This window comes from Salvia splendens, chromosome 3 (assembly GCF_004379255.2).
Source record: "Salvia splendens isolate huo1 chromosome 3, SspV2, whole genome shotgun sequence".
NCBI classification, from domain to species: domain Eukaryota; kingdom Viridiplantae; phylum Streptophyta; class Magnoliopsida; order Lamiales; family Lamiaceae; genus Salvia; species Salvia splendens.
This window is the reverse complement of record NC_056034.1, coordinates 39,416,450-39,437,205: the sequence shown is the minus strand read 5'-3', so window position 1 is coordinate 39,437,205 and position 20,756 is coordinate 39,416,450. Positions and strand designations below refer to the sequence as shown.

Below are 20,756 nucleotides of genomic sequence, written 5' to 3'. Positions count from 1 at the left end.
CCTATTGGATGTATTATAAACTTCTCCATTATAGAAGAACCACCAAATCATCTTTTAGAGTACTACATTTGAAAGTTTTTCATTCAATTTATTACTGGCACGACTTTTAGCACGAGCTATTAAGAAATTTATTAAACAATTAAGTTTTGATTATGATTTTGAGTTTTAACAATAAAAATAAATACTAGTTGCATATAATTTTTTTTTATCGAACTCGGGCTCAAATTGTATGTTGTTGAACTTTTCACGAGTCGGGTTTATTCTAAAAAATGTGTCTGGCCCGAGCTTAAACAACACGAAACTTGTTTAAAACATGATTTTCTGCGCAAAATAATAAGCAGAGAAAAATGCAACATATGGTAATAACTCTGTTTGATTATTTAGATACTTATGTACATAAATTTAAATAGGTTCAAGGATATAATTAATTGACAGTTATATAAGTGTCAATTAATAATAATAGGTGGATACCAAACCTATTGCCGTTCTAGTGATGTGCATAGATGAGATAACAATAGCTAACATATGGTCACACCTTATATTTACTAGTACGAACTACCAAGTATGGTATAAAATATGAAAATCGATAATTTACTACTCGTCATTGGAATCATCGAGATCGAGAGGATGTATTAACCTTAACTCAGTGTATCCTGTACTCTATTTTTAATTAATTAATTTGTTGAATCTAAATGTTAGCTACATATCCCCGGAAATATACTCTAATTAAGCAGCTAGACACCTTAATTATGTACTATATATTATTGAAATATGAATACATTCGACACAACTATTTATAAGGAGGTGGTGAAATCTTCAACATTGCAGAAATATTTGTATCAATCTCATCATACAACCAGTGGCGGACACAGTAAATGCCATGGAGGGGCTTAAGCCCTTCCCAAAACTTATTTTTTCCTTTTATCCTACTGCCCTTCCTAAATCAATGGTGTTGAACACTAAATCACTTGATATTAATGATTACAATACTAAACTGGATCTGAGAATTCAAAATCTGCAGATGCTAATTGAGATACAAATGGTTGTTTTGGGGAAGAAGATGGCCCAAATCCCCAAAAATAACTAGTGATAATTTTAGTTCTTAGTGCGACTCTGACTGAATAAAATAGCACGACTTTATAAAATGCCGATTACATCTTAAAATTGAATTTATTATTTAATTTAATAAGTGGATAGAAGGTTTCTACGCGTTTAATATTATAAATTAAAATTTTCACTCTTTTTAATTCCTTTTTTTTCTATTTTTTCTTTACAATTCAGTTATGCAAATATTTGTTTTTTATAACTTTTAATATTTACTTTATTCTGAATATTAAGAATGAAATATGAAAAACATGTCTGGACGTGTAGTTTAAATTATACAGTATAAATAATTGGTTTTTATTTGTTTTAAGTGTAAGGTGGTTTAGAGTTTTTATCTTAGAATTAGAGTTTGAGGTACTTATAATTGAAATTAGTCTTTTTTAACAACTAGGACAACAATTTTGAGTTATTTAATTGGATTAGTATTTTGTTTAATAGTAATATTTTTTCATATATATTACTAAAAAATATATTCTTCATCCGTAATTAATCGTCTTACTTTGACTCAGTTCGGATTTTAAGAATGTATGATAAAAAGTGATGAAAAAAGTTAGTGGAATATAAATTATACTTTTATAGTAGTAATAAATTGTGATTGAGACGGGTTAGTGGAATGTAAAGTCCACTTATTAAAATAAAAGAGTAAAATGAGATCATTATTTCCGCACGAAGGGAAAAGGATATAAGATGTACAGACGAAGGAAGTATGTAATAGTGCAGCCCCTCCCACAATTTTTTTATGCGTCCGTTACTGCATACAACTTGATTATAAGGTAAACATTATATGTACTTAGCAAAATTCTGATTTGGCACTAAGAATTTGTTCATAACATATATAGATATTTCCTTTAAACAACACATTTATAGTTTTTTTTTTCACAAATCCACTAATAAATGTGAAAATAATACTACATTAGTATGTAGTACTATAAATCAATGGCGAAGACCATGAGTTTGGCCGTGATACAACTATTTACCTAAAAAGTAAAAATGTTAGCTGTCATGGGAAATTATAGCTAATTAAATAGCTAGAACTTAATACTGTGCATATTATAAATCTGAATATAATCGACACAACTATGTAAGGAGTTGTCAAATTTTCCAATATACTTTTTATTCTAATCTCACCATACAACTTCACTACGAGGTAAGCATTAGCAAAATGAACTTGTTCCTAATGCATGTAGCAATTTCCTTAAAAAATGACATTTCTTTTTTCAAATTCACTGATAAATATCTAATGTATGAAGCTAAGTAATATACTATATAGATCAATGTCAAAGATGATGAGAGTGGCGGTCATAGGCGGCGGCGTAAGCGGGCTGGCGGCGGCGTATGTTTTGGCGAAAGAAGGGTTGGAGGTGGTGGTACATGAGAAGGAGACGAGCTTAGGCGGCCAAGCCAAGACGACTACGATTGATGGCATTCTTCTTGATATTGGTTTTGCTATTTTTGCTCGGGTACCAAATTCTCTGGCTTTCTAAAACTCAAATTATTATTTTTTCCGTGAGGAGAGAAAATCATTCTACGCCTTAATGTTATATTCATGTCAACTAGTTAAGCTTAAAATCACATATTAGGTGGCAATAATTATTGCTATAATTATTTTGTAGATAGAACTAGTATTTACAATAGCTCGTGCACAACAACATTTTGTGTTTGTTTTAAGTTTAAACTAAATTTCAAATCAATTATCAAAGAAAAATTTACATTAGTAAAACAAAATCTGTACAATTGTGTGCCTTCCGACTCTCTGATATACTACTATACATAATACACAAGCATCGGATATTTTAGTTCACACCAATTTTAAAAATTATAAAAAAATAGATACAAAAAAGTTAGTGAATATTTAAGGAATAAATATTTTTTTAAAAATAGTATTAATTTTATACTCCATCTGTTACATAGTAGTGGAGTCATTTTGCCATTTTAGTACGTTTCATAGTAGTGAAGTCATTTATTTTTTTAGTAAAAGTCAACACATTTCTTCTCACCTACATTTCTCTCTCTCTTACTTTATTTTCTCTACTTTTTCTTCTCTCCTACTTAATTTTTTTCTTTAATACATTACACACATTTTTCTTAATCTCCGTGCCGGAAAGAAATGCATCCATTACTATGAAACGCATGGAGTAATAAATTATAAATGAGATGAATAGTACTATCAAATAATAAAAGGAAATCAAATATTTAATAAATAATTTATAATTACAATAATAATTATCATTTACATAATAATTAATTTTAATAATTAGAGGATTGCATTTATTTATAGGGCGTATTCTATTTTCATATATACTAAAGGTATTACCTTTTGGTAGTTTGCAAGAAAATGATTTTTGGCTTTCACGTTATTGACAAAAATCTAACCAAATTTTATGCTTTTTTTCGCCAAATTACCCTTATTAATATTTATATACTACTTTTCTCTCTGTCTAGGACGTTAATCAGGTTAACCCGTTCGGTTTGCCGGACTATTTGGGTGCGGGCTATTCGGGTTATGAACTTTTCAGGTCATAAATTTTTAACCCTACCCCGTCGGGTTTCGGGGTAACCCATCGGGCTATTCGGCCTAGAAACTTTCGAAAATAATATCTTGTGTCAAAATTTTACTATATAATATGATTTTCAATTTTAGATAATTTTTTTATTCTTAGTTTTAGAATCATAAAAAATCTTCAAATTTTTATAGTTTTCTTAAATAATAGTAGGAGAGAAACTTTTCATCTTGATCAACTACAACATAAACAAAGATAAATCAAAATAAATTAATTAATTTGAATTAAAGCTTATGTTCGTGTCATTATTTTGGTATTGTTCATAATTAATTCTTTATAAAAATTTAAAATAATATCTTATATGAATCATTATTAAAATGATAAATATATTGAGATTTTGATGTGTTAGTTCTTAATTTGGTCTTGATTGGCTTTGGTGGTGGGACGATGGAATAATGAGTCGAGATGGAACTTGAAAGTTGATAATATGAGATCGAGTTGAAAAATGTAGAATGAAGATTGAAGAAGACTATTGATTGTGTTACATGAAATTTAAAAATATAAAAAATCCTTAAAACTTAATAATTTTCTATTAAAAGTCGCAACCCATTCGGGCCAACCGTTTAACCCGCCAACCCATTAGGGTCAACCCCTTTAGCCCATTTTTTTGTTCAGGTTACAAAATTACAGGCCTAACCCACTAGTTTTATCGGGCTATTTGGGCTGCCCATGGGTTTCGGGTTGCATTGAGATCTCTGTCTGTCTTACGTTACTTGAGGAGGTACAGTAGGCTAACAATGTAGCAATAGCATCAACGAACTGTTATGAAGTGTTACGAAAATAGCACAGTAGAATCAATATGGGAAAAAGGGACTGGTCATATTATTGAAATCATCAACTGCAAACATCTATACATACGATGATAATTATACATGCCATAATCTATATGGAGCATGAAATGAGCACCGGATCTCGAGAACTAATCATTGGATGTTTGCCCATCTGTTGTTCGACGAAATGCTTGACTGTTGATACTCCTTGAATCCTTGCTTAGACTGACCCTCTCCTATTCGGCCTTTCCGGAATTTTAAAAAACCACGTTTTTTTACTGTCTGGGCATGGAATGTGCTTGTGATTCCTCATCTTCTCTTGTTCTCAAATTTTCAACTGCATGCGGCTTTTGTTGTTATAGGACTATTGCTATTGGAATGATTGATGTTGGAAGATTTGGTGTAAGCTGGAAACACTTGTTTTCTCCACTAAATACTTTGTCTGACCAAATTAGGATTGCTGGCAAAAAGGTTCCATTTGTTGTGAATCCAAGTTTATCATCACTGTTGAGTTGAACTCATACATAATAGTAGAAGATTGTGAAGATAGTAAAGCATTCTTTAATGTTTTCAAAATTGTGTGTGTGGGTGTTACCTGTAATTCGTTTATTGGACAGGCAATGTATCCGGAGGTGATGGAATTATTTGAGAGTGTTGGAGTTGATAGCGAGGTCTCCGACACTTCATACTCTGTGAGCTTGGATGAAGGCCGAGGATTCGAATGGGGTACTGGAAATGGAATTTCAAGTATCTTTGCGCAGAAGAAGAATGTGTTGAATCCATTGTTTTGGAAAATTATGAGGGAAATCATTAAGTTCAGAGACAACGCTTCTCTGTAAGTATTATCATAGCAACACTGAGCCTCTTTTGGTATTAGAGTTAATTCGTTTTCAAGTCTCTGTTCAATGTATGTGTCCACCAATTGCAGTTATATTGAAGAGCTTAATAACAATCCAGATATTGACCGGAACGAAACATTGGGGAACTTTGTCCAATCACGTGGTTACTCTGAGTTATTCCAGAAAGCTTTTCTTGTAAGACAATTGATAATCATACTTGTCCATGTCATGTAAGCAATGACTTTCAATTATGCTTTTGTTTCCAGATTCCAATTTGTGCTGCAATTTGGTCATGCTCCTCAGCAGTGATGACCTTCTCTGCCTATTTAACACTTTCATTCTTGTGCAATCAAGACATTCTTGAGGTAGACATTTGTATTTGTTAGTGAATGTTCATATTACAACATATTTCTATCAAAATGATTGCTAAGATTTTCTTTCCTGCAGCTTCTTGGTCTCACTAAACGACTTACACCAAAATGGCTTTCACAAAGTTATGTCGATGGGGTAGGTAGTGAGTTCCTCAGATTCTTTAATCTAGAAATATCATCTGAGGAACAAGGCATGTTCATAGATATTAAATGTAAATAGATTCTTTTAAGATTTTACTATATGATATATTACCAGATTAAGAAAGAGCTGGAAAGTAGAGGCTGCCAAGTCAAAACCAGTTCTGAAATATATTCGGTTTTGACCAATGACAAGGGTAAGTATGCGTCAAAACACTTGTCCTTGTTTTCTCTCATTACCTTATTGTTATTTGAAGTCTTAGCATATGAATAATATATTGATCATTCTAATAATATGAGCTTACATTTTGTACATTAGTGTAACAAAAGAATGATGCAGGTTGTGTTATTACACACAAGGATGGATTGGAAGAAGAATATGATGGGTGCATAATTTCAGCACATCCTCCAGATGCTCTAAACATCTTAGGAGAACAGGCGACATACGATGAATCAAGAATACTTGGTGCTTTTCAATATTCCTACAGGTTTCCTCTATGATAATCTTTATCTTATGAAACTTTTCCCTGTGATGGTAGTATAATAATTTTCTTATGATTAATCTCTAAAGTCAGTAGTCGACTTCTACTCTTGAACTTGTATTACAGTGATATTTTCCTTCACCATGACGAAAATTTGATGCCAAAAGTCCAAGGGGCATGGAGCTCGAGGAATGTTCTTGGAGATAGCAATGACAATGCTTGTATAACGTATTGGCTCAACAATGTCCAGGTTTCGCACTTTAAATCATAATTTATCCATTAAAAATATTTTCTATCAACTTTGGTAGCTAGATAACCAGTTTTTGCGACTTGTTTTCTCAATGGATGTACAGAATATTAGTGAACCTACAGCTCCAATTTTTGCATCTCTAAATCCACCTTATACACCTAAAGATACATCTTTCAAGTCATCAACTAGCCATCCTATACCATCAGTTGCTGCTAGCAGGGCTTTGTCAAATCTCAATGATATTCAAGGGAACAGAGGACTATGGTTCTGTGGAGCATATCAAGGTGCACTAAAATTCTTTAGAAGCTTTTTCAGCAAACCATTAAGTTGTGTATGATGACTTATGGTCTCTTTTGGTATAACCTTTTATACTTCCAGGCTATGGCTTCCCCGAGGATGGGGTAAAGGTATATTTTATCACACCATAAGTACAATTTTATTCCTACCCAGATTTTTATCTGTTAACATGAATTGATCTTAACAGGCAGGAATACTTGCTGCAAACAGCATGCTTAGAAAACATTATACTTATTCAAACAACCCCACATGCATGGTTCCATCTCGTCTTGAAACTGGGGCTTGTTTTGTCGTTACGAGGTTCCTTCAGCGCTTTATTGCTACTGGATGTCTAATGTGAGCTTCTAGTATACATTATAACATAGTACTGCGGTATCTGCTTAAAGAGAAGTATACAAGTATACAACTGACAATTACTGTTGAAACAGCTTTTTGGAAGAAGGCGGTAGAATCTTTACATTTGAAGGTACAAGAACAAAGAGCAATTTAAAGGTCATTGTGAGAGTTCACAAACCCCAGTTTTATTGGAAGGTAAGATTAGGTTATTACCGCTAAAAAATAGTTAATTTTGTAAGTATTTATCATCAAACTGGATACTTTTCTCACAGGTCGCAACTGAGGCCGATTTAGGTTTTGCCGATGCCTACATTAATGGTGACATTTCTTTTGTTGATGCAAACGAAGGTCTTCTCAACTTTCTTCTAGTAAGTAAATTTATCCAAAATTAATAATACTCCTTCGTCCACAAAAAATTGTTTCAATCTTTCCATTTTCGTCTATCCACCAAAATTAGTCTCATAGTACTAAAAATGGAAAGTTACTTCCAATTTGTTACACTTTGATCTTTCTCTTTCATGCTTTACACACTCTATCTCTTTTTTGCTCATACTTTACCCATTTCAAATTAAAACTCGTGTCTTCCACCAATGAGACTATATTTGATGGACCGAGGGAGTATGGAGTAACTTTTAACTCTTCAACTATCATTAGTTGAATATTTAATTTATGGGACATGTATTGTGCAGCTGATTATAAGAAATGCAGAGCTGAATGCATGTGCCGAGTTAAACAAGGAAAGGTAAATATAATCAAGAGGTATTTCCCTTTGTGTGTGTGTGTGTGTTGATCTGGTTTATAGAACGTAATACGATGATATATTTTACTGTGTTGATATCTCTAGGAAACGGTGGACACCATTTCTTTACACATCTATAGCAGCAAATGCAAAAAAAATCATCAACCTTGTTTCCAGGAGGAACACACTGACCCAGGCACGGCGTAACATCTCGCGCCATTATGACCTAGTAAGTGGCCATATGCTTTAAAAGGGTTATAAATAATTATATATTAACACATGAATATAAATCTTTATTAATTTCTTTAATTTGTTAGACCTTCATGTATGCAATATTCTTAGTGGATGTGCATGTGACATCAAAGTCATAGTAATTTTTTACATAACGAGTACATTGTGATATCTTTCTACTTCAATTGTTTCATTGTAATTCAATTTCTTTTTATTTCTTTTGGCAGAGCAATGAATTGTTTTCTCTATTCTTGGATGAGACAATGACTTATTCTTGTGCAATATTTCAGGTGATACTAATGATTTCAAATTTTCAATAGATATATGCGTTGATGGTCTGTACCATATTGTTACTTTATACTGTCATTGCAGAATCCATTAGAAGATTTGAAGAATGCACAGCTCCGGAAAGTCCATACTTTGATTGAAAAGGTGAAATTCACCGGAACATTCCTTCAATCTTGAATTGATCTTTAGGGATGCTAAAATATACTCGTAATTAATTTGATGTATTTAAGAACTTTATTTATGGGAAAGGTTGAATACTTAGTTACTTATTAGAATGTGAAATTTAGAGTGAATAGATAAAAGCTGTAACTATGTTTCTTTCTCTGGAAACTTATTCTTCCTGTTCTACTACAGTGATTGATACGGAGTAAGATTTATCTAATTTACATAATAAATTTTTAACATAAATCTAATCCTTTTTTATTGTGGGTGGGGCTCACATAGTAACTCTCATATGCTGAATCCCCTTCGAGTACAGGCAAGAATCAATAAAGATCATCACATTCTAGAGATAGGGTGTGGATGGGGAAGTTTAGCAATTGAAGTAGTGAAAAAAACAGGATGCAAATATACAGGTATTACATTGTCAGAAAGTCAGCTGCAATACATAGAAGCGAAAGTGAAGGAAGCAGGTTTACAGGTAATAACATTTTATTTAGTTGTTTTATACAAATATGTAAAGAAAAGATTTCCCATGTTTGTGATTTCTCAAGTTATTAGTTTTATTATCAGGATCAAATTGAGGTTCTTCTTTGTGACTACCGCCAATTGCCTAAGAACTACAGATATGATAGGATAATATCATGGTGAGTCCATTGTTTTAATGTTTCCAACCTCTTGAATTAATTTACTGCTTTACTGTAATGACATACACATATGCATGATACAATTCTCGTGCTGGCTTTTCAGTGGGATGATAGAACACGTGGGGCATGACTATATGGAAGAATTTTTTAAATGTTGTGAATCTTCATTAGCAGACAATGGTATTCTTGTTCTTCAGGTAACCTCTACGCTTTCCATTCTTAGTTTCCCATCAAACCATAGTGTTAGATTTTTGTTGTCAACATCAGGCTTGTTTTTTCCACTTCACCCAATATAAACTAGTATAAAAAACTAGTTGAATTTTTTCATCAGTTCATAGCAGTAGCTGATGAGAAATATGAAGAGTGGAGGCGCAGGAATGGATTTGCCACGGAATACATATTCCATGGTGGATGTGTGCCTTCACTTAACCGAGTAATACAGGCAATGGCTGCAGCATCCAGACTTAGGTGATCAATGTTTGCATTCTTAATAAATACAGTGTTTAATGTCTGCTGTTATTTATTGACGCGTGTCTGGTTGGATTGATTTTATGAAGCATCGTGCACCTAGAAGAAATAGGATATCATTATTACCACACCCTCAGAAATTGGCGTCGCAACTTCCTCCAAAACCGAAGGTAGTAATTAAACTTGATACATCTGCTCTCCTAAAGAGTTGAGTCTTATCTAGGGGAGTAGTATTTTAAAGTTGCTAAAGGAAATTTGTGTATTGATAGTAAAATTCATGGTCTTGGATTTGACGACAAGTTCATACGGACATGGGAATACTATTTTGATTATTGCGCTGCTGGATTTAAATATTGTGTTATCGGAGATTATCAGGTAGCACACAAACTTTTCTTTTAAACATTTTTTCTGTTACGAATAAATGACCTATGTTTTGTTATTTCTCATTAATGACAGATTGTATTAAATAGACCTGGTGATGTTGCTGCATTTGGGAATGCTCCATACAATCGTCTGCCTTCTGACAACTAATCTTTCGGGTGTCTGCTTTCTGTTAGTTGAAATAAGGTTTTACTCTGTTTTAGTCTTTAAAAACTATTACAAATAAATGAAGCCTGCTTTCTGTTAGTTGAAATAAGGTTTTACTCTGTTTTAGTCTTTAAAAACTATTACAAATAAATGAAGTCTGCTTTCTGTTAGTTGAAATAAGGTTTTACTCTGTTTTAGTCTTTAAAAACTATTACAAATAAATGAAGCCTGCTTTGTGTTAGTTGAAATAAGGTTTTACTCTGTTTTAGTCTTTAAAAACTATTACAAATAAATGAAGTCTGCTTTCTGTTAGTTGAAATAAGGTTTTACTCTGTTTTAGTCTTTAAAAACTATTACAAATAAATGAAGTGTGACATTAACATTAGAACAAGGAGCTTCTCTTAGAGTATCTTCAATGAGGAAAGGTATATAAAAAAAGGTATATTATGTATTTACCTTCTTAAAAAGTGAAATATACTCTTTTAAAAATTAACACATTTCAAAGGGAAAACGTATATAGAAAGGTAAATTATTTTTTAAAAATAAAATAATAGTATAAAATGCATTAAAAAAATATAAACTATAATACCTTCTCAAATACATTTCCCCTTGGAGAAGGATTTTTTCATGGAAAGAAGACAAATATGGTAGTTATAAGATTTTACCTCTCTATTGAGGTAAAGATACCTCTTCAAAATGGAAAAATGTATAATTCCATTTCAAATACTTTTGCCCTTGAAGAATGATTTTTCATGAAAAAAAAGGTAAATATGGTAGTTATATTAGTTTATGTCTTCATTTACATCTTCCCTTGGAAATACTCTTAGAGCATCTCCAACAAGGAAAGATAAATGGAAGAGGTATATCATCTATTTACCTTCTCAAAAAACTGAAATATACCCTTTCAAAAAGTAACGCATTCCAAAGGAAAAATGTATATAGAAAGGTAAATGATTTTTTAAAATAAAATAATACTACAAAATGCATTAAAACATATAAAGTGTAATACCTTCTCCCGTGGAGAATGATTTTTCATGAAAAGGATGCAAATATGGTAGTTATAAGATTTTACCTCTTTATTGATGGAGAGGTAAATATACCTATTCGAAATGGAAAAAGGTATAATACCTTCTCAAATACCTCTCCCCTTGTAAAATGATTTTTCATGAAAAAAAAGTAAATATGATAGTTATATCTAACTTTACCTCTCCCATTGGAGTGTAAAATTGCAACAAGGCAGCAGCAAGTAGTACATCTGCATTTTTTCAAAAGTCGGGCATTTGTTGATGGTTTAAAACCAAAACCACTCATGTATCTAGGTTTAAAATGAATTACTAGTACTAATATAAAATAAACTGTCTAATTTATCCGTGCAAATATCAAACTATTTTAATCTTTAACATTTATCTAATGAATTTTCCACGAACTTCTATAGTAAATATAGGTGATGCTCGGTTGTTATGACTAATTATCATATGATAATTCATCTAGGATTAAGTTGTAAGATTATTTTAGTCGGATTATTTGAGAGATTCAATCTCATCAACCAAATATAATACGTAAAAAAATAATCATAAAATATTTGTACAAATGGAACGAGCCAATATAGAATTGTGATCAATCAAATACTGCAAAGTCCCGGTATTTATTACCGGTCATGAGTTGCTCGTTCAACTATTCCTCGGAGAAGATTTTTACTAGTAATAAAAGATAGTACTTCCTCCGTCTCTTAAAATTTGGAATTATTTGACCCGGCACGAGTTTTAAGAAATGTAATAGAAAGTGGAGAAAAAGTTAGTGGCACGTGGGTTCTATTTTTATATATTAGTTTTAAAATAAAATGTGAGTGAGAATGAGTTAGTGGAATGTTGGGTATACTACTAAAAATGGTAAAAGTGAAAGGTGATAAATTTTTAGGGACGGACGAAAAAGAAAATAAGTGACAAATTTTTAGGGACGAGGTAGTAAATGAATCATAAAATCAAATTACTATAAGGAATAGAAACGAGACTTTCAAAGATGATATTATAAAACCCTATTGATGTTACTATGTTTAGGGTTTAGGGTTCTTGGGCCACCCACAACGTGTTACGCGGGTGGCTCGAAGCCCATTCCTCCGTGACGAGACGCGCGGGACGCGTTGCAGTGTCCCGTCGCGTCCCCAACCCGTCGAGACACCCTTCTCTCCGAGACGGCCCGCGCGACGTGGCGGGCTCCGGCGCCATGCGTGACGCCCACTCGCCGCCCCGCGAGTGGGTTTCGTCACGCTGACGCAATAAATCATTTTAAAAAAAATGAATTTAATAAAAAAAATTAAAATTCGAAAAACGGTAATATTACCGTTTTTCGACCATTTTCCTTTTTTATTTTATTTTTTTACTCTATAAATACTCCTATTTCATCCTCATTTCTCACACAAACACACATCTATTCTTCTCAACTCATCTTTCTTTCAACTCCAATTTTCATCTCAAATCAAACTCTTTTATTATTCCCCCAAAGTTAATCGATCTAATGGATCCATATGAGCAAATGCGTCGAATAATGGAAGAATCACTTGAAGAAGATCGACGCCGGGAGGCGGAAGAAGCTGCGCCGCCCCAAAGACGCTCCCGGACTTACATCCATCGTAACCGGGAGGAAGTCGCCGCAAGGTTAGTCCGCGACTACTTCAGCGATAACTCGGTTTGGGGAGATACCTACTTCCGTCGACGTTTCGGCATGCGGAAATCGTATTTCTCCACATCACAAATACATTGGCAGCCCGGGAAGAGTTCTTCCAAGAAAGGTTCGATGCCGTCGGCCGTCCCAGCCACACGACGCTGCAAAAATGTACTGCAACAAGTTTCCGTCCCTTAAATTACTATTCATTCAATTTTATTTTTTATTTTTATTTCCAACAAATTCAATTAATAAAAACACACTTCATTAAATAAAATAAAATTACAACTTAAAAACAATACATAATTAAATTCGTGGCAAAATATATAAAAAAAGACATAATTTAACTATGTATAATTTGATGCTCTAAATTCACGTCAGATCATTCAACTCTGTATAATTTGATGCTCTAAATTCATTTTCATTTTTTATTTTATTTTCATTTACCGTTTTCGAATTTTTAAATTTTTTTTATTAAATTCGAATTAAAAAAAATGAATTATTGCGCCAGTATGACGAAACCCACTCGCGGGCCGGCGAGTGGGCGTCACGCATGACCCCAGAGCGCGCCACGTCGCGGGAGCGTGTGGCGAGACGTCTCGCGCGGCGTCTCGGCGCGACGGGGGATCTGGCGGGATGGTGACGGGACGGGACGCTGCAACGATTCCCGCGCCCGTCTCGTCACGGAGGGACGGGACTCGTGCCACCCGCGTAACGCGTTGCGGGTGGCCTTAGCCTACAGTCTTCTATTTTGCCGCAACGTGGCGAGACGTCTCGCGCGGCGTCTCGGCGTGACGGGGGATCCGGCGGGATGGTGACGGGACGGGACGCTGCAACGCGTCCCGCGGCTGTCTTGTCACGGAGGGACGGGACTCGTGCCACCCGCGTAACGCGTTGCGGGTTGTCACGACCGCATTTAGCTAAGGATAGCATAATCCGGGGAATTCGCGACTAAGGAGGGATTATAAGAAGCGGGGATAGAATTTAGGGGAAATTAAAGCCAAAGCAAAACGAGACGCACATAATAACTTAAATACGGAAATACTTATAACCAAAATACACTCGATCATGTAGAATCGAGTGACCGTTCATACAAGTTCTGATTATCAGAGTAAAGAGTAAGATAGACACTGCCTCTTAACCGGCACAGCGGAAACGAAAGAACGCGGTCCATGTATGGAGACATGAACCTCCGAGAGTTTTGTTCATAGTTATCTACTAGATTGCTCTCCACAGCACTTATCCCTTCCCCTTTCCACGACTCAACCTGCACGTTTAGAAATATGCAGGGCTGAGTACAAAAAGTACTCAGTGAACATAATGCCGAAAATTACAAATATACATTTGAAAATATTGTCAAGCCATCATCGCAGTAATACTCGGGGTTTTATTCAAAAGACCCGAGCTTACTAAAAAATATTCACTTTGGGCCCTTTTTCCTGTACTTAGCCATATCTGATCACCTTGTGCCGTCGAGATGGTGTTCTCGCACGGTCACCTTACATGCATGTGCCGGGAAGGTGGCCACCTTCCTCGGTCACCTGCTCTGTCCAACATGACAGAGGGAGCTTGTGTACACTAGTCCGAGCGGGGACACCACCCTCACTGGGACCCGAATTCGACTTATATCATCATTCATAATTCATTTGGCCTTAGCCAAACAGATAGGCATCATACACAAAACATTTATGGCAAGACAACATCTTTAAAAATCACGAACATGTGTTCAAGTTTTCATAAAATACAATTTGTATTTTAGTATAAGAAAGCTCACCTTGATCGCTTAGTTTTCTTATCTTGAATTCTTACTCCGACCTTACTTGCGGAGATAACCTTTTTGAAAACAAACAACGTACCAATAAGACTCGAGAAATTCACATACTTATAGGAATGCATGCCCCTACTTTATTTCTTTTATCATTTGCTCACCGTTAGAAAATTTTAGAAACTTGCATATTAATTAAATTGGGAAATTTAATTAATAGCACTTCATTATTAATATTATTATTACTACTACTACTACGAAATTTCTAAACTTACATTATTTGAACTTACATTATTTATTACTAGTTCGTTTGCTAGTTAGATTCCAACCAAAATTTGATATTCTATACTTTACTAATTACTCCTAAAAAAAACAATTTGGGTCACAACTATTTATTTTAGCTTACTTAACCATTTCATTCTGAGGCCCGGAATACTTTAATTTCGGAATGGACCTCAAATCAATATGCATTACAGCCCCAAGGTCGCCGAATCGGCTCGGAGGCTTCACGTTCCTCGCCGGCCCTGTCTTCGCAATGGATACTTCCTCCCTTGCTACACTCTGCTCCTTGACCGGCTCTTTCCGAGGCTGTAGGTCTGCCGGAATCGTTTCCTACTCCCTGCTCGGCTCATGCCGAAGTTGTAGCTCGGCTGGGACCATGCTCGGCTCTGGCCGAGGTTTCAGCTCGGCGGGGACCATGCTCGGCTCTTGCCGAGGTTTCAGCTCGGCGGGGACCATGCTCGGCTCTTGCCGAGGTTTCAGCTCGGCGGGGACCATGCTCGGCTCTTGCCGAGGTTTCAACTCGGCGGGGATTGTATCCATCAGCCCTCCCCTCCCTTCCAGCGCCGTCGCCGTCGAGACCCTCATCTCCAGCGGCCGACGCCGTTTCCGACAGGTAGGTGATCGGTTTCTTCATCCCCTCCCCCTTTTTTTTATTTAGGTTTTAAATACCTTTGTGATAATAGACTTTGTTAATTTCATTCCAAGATTTCTAGATTCCTGGAAAGAAAGCAAGGATGCGTTTTTGGAGCGTGGGCTGTCATTGTTGACGACGGAGCGCCGAGCTCGCTGCCGGAAGTTCCTCGCGGCAGATTTACAGATTGGTTCAAGATGAGTTTCTATATTTATTTCAGAGGTCTACATAGAATTGTTATAAGAGTCACAGGCTTTTTGGTGTTGTCTAAAGCATCATTAAAAGTCCTATATTATGTCTATCATTCAATAGCTTGGGGAAAAATTCTGGTTTTGGCATGCTACTTGTATGTGTTGGGTGAAATTTGGAGTCCCTGATGTAATATGTGGAAAATAAAGGTTACCTAGCATGTTTCCATTTTCATTCTTACTATAATCTGATGTATATGCATAAAAAAAACTTGGAATTACCTTTTATGTGGGGGAAAAAGAGGTGGTGTTGGATTGGTGACTTGATTCTACAAGTGTGTGTAAATCTTCCTCCTTAGGCTCTGTCCGATGTGGAATTGAAGTAGGAAGAGGAAATAGTATGTGGGGTTTGTGAAGGAATTATGTGGGGTTGTGAAGGGGTGATTAGGATGTATGATGGTAATGTTTTTATGGTGAAAGAAAGTGAGTAAATATACTCATCTATGGCAAACTTAACCTGCAATTAATCTAGGCGAGAATGTTCATCAAATGTGTCAGAGGAAGGATTTTTTTCCATACCTCATTAATGCCTTCATAAAAGCAGCATTTATTATCTCTACAACTCAACCAGTAGCATTAAATGCATCGCATGACAGAGGTCTTCTCGGATAAGCTAACTAATAAAGAAAAAACTATGTATTAACTTATTATTGTTATTAATATTTATTCATTTATTTAAATTTAATATTCATATAGGTGATATATATATATTTACGTTTTCTATTCACTTGCCTAACGTTAAAACAACAACTCCTATAATTTATCGTAGCTTGAATTTAATCGCATTCAAGTTACTTATATAAGTAATCAAGATAATAATATTGTTTCTAACAATATCGGCTTAGCGGGTCGTTACATACTACCCCTCTTAAAAGAAATTTCGTCCCGAAATTTAGAAAATATTTAGACAAAAAGCTCGGGATATTTCTCCTTCATTTTCTCTTCTAGCTCCCATGTTGCTTCTTCCTGTCCGTGGTTTTTTCCACAAAACCTTCACTGTAGTAATCGACTTGTTCCGAAGCTGTTGCACCTTTCGGTCTAGTATTTCTATCGGCTTTTCTTCGTAGCTCAGGTCAGGTTCTAAAGCGATTTCCTCGTGACGAATGACATGCTTCGGGTCGAACACGTACCTCCGAAGTTGGGAGACGTGGAATACGTGGTGCACATTACAAAAATTGGGTGGTAATGCCAAACGATATGCTACCGGGCCCACTTCTTCCAGAATTTCATAGGGTCCAATAAACCGTGGTTTCAGCTTTCCTCTGAGTCCAAATCTGGTTATCCCTTTGGAAGGAGATACTTTCAAAAAGACTTTCTCTCCGATGTTAAATTTCAAATCCGTTCGACGCTCATCGGCGTAGGATTTTTGTCGGTCTTGCGCTTCCTTGATTCGACCCCGGATTCGTCTCACGATTTCAATCATCTCCGCCACGGATTCCGGGCCTAATACCTTTCTCTCCCCTACTTCGTCCCAATAGAGTGGAGACCGACATTTTCTTCCATATAGTGCCTCATAAGGTGCCATGTCGATGGTGGCTTGATAACTATTATTATAGGCAAACTCTATCAGATGCAAGATGGATTCCCAGTTTTCTCCTCTATCGAGTACGACGGCCCTCAACATATCTTCTAGAGTTTGGATTGTCCTCTCGGATTGTCCGTCGGTCTGGGGGTGGAATGCGGTGCTGAAATTTAATCTCGTACCCATTTCCCTTTGCATGCTTTGCCAGAATCTGGATGTAAACTTCGAGTCTCGGTCTGACGTGATTGTCACAGGTACTCCATGCAGACGCACGATTTCCCGTACATATAACTGTGCTAGTTTCTCAGATCCATACGTGATTGGAATAGGGATAAAATGAGCACTTTTCGTGAGTCGATCAACAATTACCCAAATGGCAGTATTTCCACGCTTGGATCTGGGCAGGCCAGTCACGAAATCCATGGCGATATGTTCCCATTTCCACTGGGGAATTTCCAAGGGTTGTAATTTTCCGTAAGGTCGTTGGTGCAATGCCTTGACTCGCTGGCAAGTTAAACATCTCTCGACAAACATTGCGATGCTTCTTTTCATGCCGTCCCACCAAAATTTTCTTTTTAGATCCTGGTACATTTTTGTGCTTCCCGGATGGGCGGTATACGGAGTGTCATGTGCCTCGATTAAAATTTCATTCCTAAGGTCCGGGTTGGCTGGTACACACAGTCTTCCTTCAAAAGTGAGGGCATTGTCCGCCTCTTCCCTATAATTGCTTTGCTCACCGGTTCGCACTTTCATTCGTATTTTCTCCAGAGCTTCGTCGTGTCTTTGGGCGTCAACTATTCGTTTTCTCAGGTCGGGCTGCAGCACCAAAGTTGCGATTTTAGCTTCCACTGTTTCCGGTGCTTGTATTATTTCTATCCTCATCTTGGCAAATTCTTGTATCAGTATTCCCTCCCGGGTGGCCAGACAAGCTAGTTGTTGAGACTTTCGACTCAGTGCGTCAGCTACCACATTTGCTTTGCCCGGATGGTAGTTTATGCTGCAATCGTAATCCTTCACCAGCTCGAGCCATCTCCTCTGCCGCATGTTTAGATCCTTTTGTTCGAAGAAGTATTTTAGACTCTTGTGGTCAGTGAAAATCTCACATCTAACCCCATATAGGTGGTGTCTCCAAATTTTCAGTGCATGCACTACGGCTGCTAATTCCAGATCGTGAGTGGGGTAGTTCAGTTCGTGGGGTCGGAGTTGTCTCGACGCATAAGCTATCACCTTCCCGTTCTGCATTAGAACGCACCCGAGTCCATTTTTCGAAGCATCTGCGTAGACCACGTAATTTGTTCCTGTTTCTGGCACGGCTAACACGGGGGCGGTGGTTAATTTCTCTTTTAGCAGTTGGAAGCTAGCTTCGCATTCAGGGGTCCACACAAACTTGATGCCCTTTTTGAGTTGTTGCGTCATTGGCCTGGCAATCTTTGAGAACCCTTCGATGAATCTTCTGTAGTAGCCAGCCAGTCCTAGAAAACTCCGAATTTCGTTCGGGTTGGTTGGTGATTTCCAGTTTTGTACGGCCTCTACCTTTGCTGGATCTACCCGAATTCCTTCTGCCGTTACTATGTGTCCAAGAAAATTAACCTCATTGAGCCAAAACTCGCACTTGCTGAATTTAGCATAAAGTCTCTCGGTCCTCAACGTTTCGAGGATAGTTCTTAGATGCTCAGCGTGTTCCGATCTATTCCTCGAGTAGATGAGGACGTCGTCTATGAAGACCAGGACGAATTTGTCGAGATATGGGTGAAATATGCGATTCATCAAATCCATGAACACCGCAGGGGCATTGGTCAATCCAAAAGGCATTACTACGAACTCATAGTGACCGTACCTGGTGCGAAAAGCTGTCTTGGGTACATCTTCGGACCGGATCTTCAATTGGTGGTACCCGGACCTTAAGTCAATCTTAGAAAATATACTGGCCCCCTTAAGCTGGTCAAATAAATCATCTATCCTTGGCAATGGGTATTTATTCTTGAGTGTCACCTTGTTCAATTCTCGGTAGTCTATGCACATCCTCAACGTTCCATCCTTCTTCTTGACAAAAAGTACAGGAGCTCCCCATGGTGACACGCTGGGTCTGATAAAACCCAGGTCTAAAAGTTCTTGCAGTTGTAGTTTCAGTTCTCCCAGTTCCTTTGGGGCCATTCGGTATGGCGCCTTTGAAATTGGCGCGGCTCCTGGTTCCAAATCGATGCTGAATTCCAGTCGTCTGTCTGGGGGTAACCCGGGCAGCGTGTCAGGAAATACGTCCGGAAATTCACGTACAATATCCACATCCTCAATCTTCTTTTCTTCATTATGTTCTTCGCTTAAGTAGACGAGGTAGGCGGGACACCCTTTTTTCACCAGCGCGGCTGCTTGTAGGACCGAAATTATGGATTTGCGCTTGTTCATAGTGATTCCATGGAGCTCAACTTGCCCTTCTCCCGGAGTTTGAAAGGAAATATGTCTTTCACTGCACTTGATAGTGGCGTGGTTCTTGGCCAACCATTCCATCCCTAGTATAATATCGACATCTTCCATTTTCATGACCCCCAAGTTATTAGCAATAACCTTACGTTCTCCGAGCGTGATTTCTAGGTTCGAGCACTTTTGTGTGATTTCTATAACTCCTCCTACTGGTGAGGAGACCGTTACTCTAGGTTCGGCTGGTTCTGGTGTGAGTTCTAAAGTGCTTACACACGAGGTTGATATGAAGGAGTGCGAGGCACCAGTATCAAACAAAAGGACAATAGGTACGTTCAATAGAGTGCCCATACCTGCCAAATTCCCATGGTTGTTGTTCTGTTGGTTTCGTCCCAATGCATATGCCCTAGCTTGAGTTGAGAGGCTCGGTCGTTGTGGATGCGGGGTCTGGTGGTTCTGGGTGTCTGCATGTAGAGCTCGCAAGTGTTGACGTTGTGCTGGCTGGTTAGTTGGTGCACTCCTTCTCTGGAGTCCATTTTGACAGTTCCTGGCGATATGGCCATACCTTCCACAAGTAAAACAAATCATTTCTCCGGCCCTGCAGATTCCGCTGTGGGGCTTGTTACATTTGGGACAAAGATTGGGCCTTGGTTGAGTGATTCCTGTCGGTTTAAAGATAGGCTGCCTTGCAAAGTTTTGTGGGCGGGGTGGTCCATGCCATGGCTTCTTTTGTCCCCACTGGTTCTGGTTTCCTTCCCACTTCCTTTTGTCCCTTGGGGCTTGGGACGAGGTCTGCAGTGACATATTTGTAGGGTTGGGTGCAGGTCTTTCTTTAGGCAATGCAGCTTCAATGTCTAAGGCCAGTTTTAGAGCTTCGGAATATGGTAGTCCGCCACGGCTAGCCAATGCTACTCTTATTTCGTGCCTCAAGCCAGCACAAAATTTCTCGGACATCTTTTCATCCGTATCCACTTGATCAACTCCGTACCTGGACAGGTCAAAGAAAGTGCGATCATATTCTGTC

The 20,756-nt window shown here is 37.2% G+C and overlaps 1 protein-coding gene across 2 annotated transcripts in view; it reads left to right on the top strand.

Annotated features, from left to right (window-relative positions):
- The first annotated feature begins 2,358 nt into the window (after positions 1 to 2,358).
- LOC121795994 overlaps positions 2,359 to 20,756 on the top strand; it is a 59,236-nt gene continuing 40,838 nt past the window's right edge. The window contains exons 1-24 of one of the 2 annotated variants that reach the window (XM_042194681.1): positions 2,359 to 2,564; positions 5,053 to 5,270; positions 5,364 to 5,469; positions 5,541 to 5,639; positions 5,722 to 5,781; positions 5,902 to 5,980; positions 6,124 to 6,271; positions 6,392 to 6,515; positions 6,619 to 6,799; positions 6,894 to 6,922; positions 7,000 to 7,148; positions 7,241 to 7,343; positions 7,421 to 7,516; positions 7,838 to 7,890; positions 7,993 to 8,116; positions 8,346 to 8,408; positions 8,491 to 8,550; positions 8,885 to 9,046; positions 9,139 to 9,212; positions 9,316 to 9,409; positions 9,544 to 9,680; positions 9,770 to 9,850; positions 9,950 to 10,055; positions 10,137 to 10,378. In XM_042194681.1, coding sequence (XP_042050615.1) covers positions 2,379 to 2,564; positions 5,053 to 5,270; positions 5,364 to 5,469; positions 5,541 to 5,639; positions 5,722 to 5,781; positions 5,902 to 5,980; positions 6,124 to 6,271; positions 6,392 to 6,515; positions 6,619 to 6,799; positions 6,894 to 6,922; positions 7,000 to 7,148; positions 7,241 to 7,343; positions 7,421 to 7,516; positions 7,838 to 7,890; positions 7,993 to 8,116; positions 8,346 to 8,408; positions 8,491 to 8,550; positions 8,885 to 9,046; positions 9,139 to 9,212; positions 9,316 to 9,409; positions 9,544 to 9,680; positions 9,770 to 9,850; positions 9,950 to 10,055; positions 10,137 to 10,211 — 2,607 coding nt within the window. In that variant the 5' untranslated portion in view covers positions 2,359 to 2,378 and the 3' untranslated portion in view covers positions 10,212 to 10,378. Of the gene's footprint in view, positions 2,565 to 5,052; positions 5,271 to 5,363; positions 5,470 to 5,540; positions 5,640 to 5,721; positions 5,782 to 5,901; positions 5,981 to 6,123; positions 6,272 to 6,391; positions 6,516 to 6,618; positions 6,800 to 6,893; positions 6,923 to 6,999; positions 7,149 to 7,240; positions 7,344 to 7,420; positions 7,517 to 7,837; positions 7,891 to 7,992; positions 8,117 to 8,345; positions 8,409 to 8,490; positions 8,551 to 8,884; positions 9,047 to 9,138; positions 9,213 to 9,315; positions 9,410 to 9,543; positions 9,681 to 9,769; positions 9,851 to 9,949; positions 10,056 to 10,136; positions 10,379 to 20,756 lie in introns of those variants that run through there. The other variant, XM_042194682.1, reaches the window with a different exon arrangement.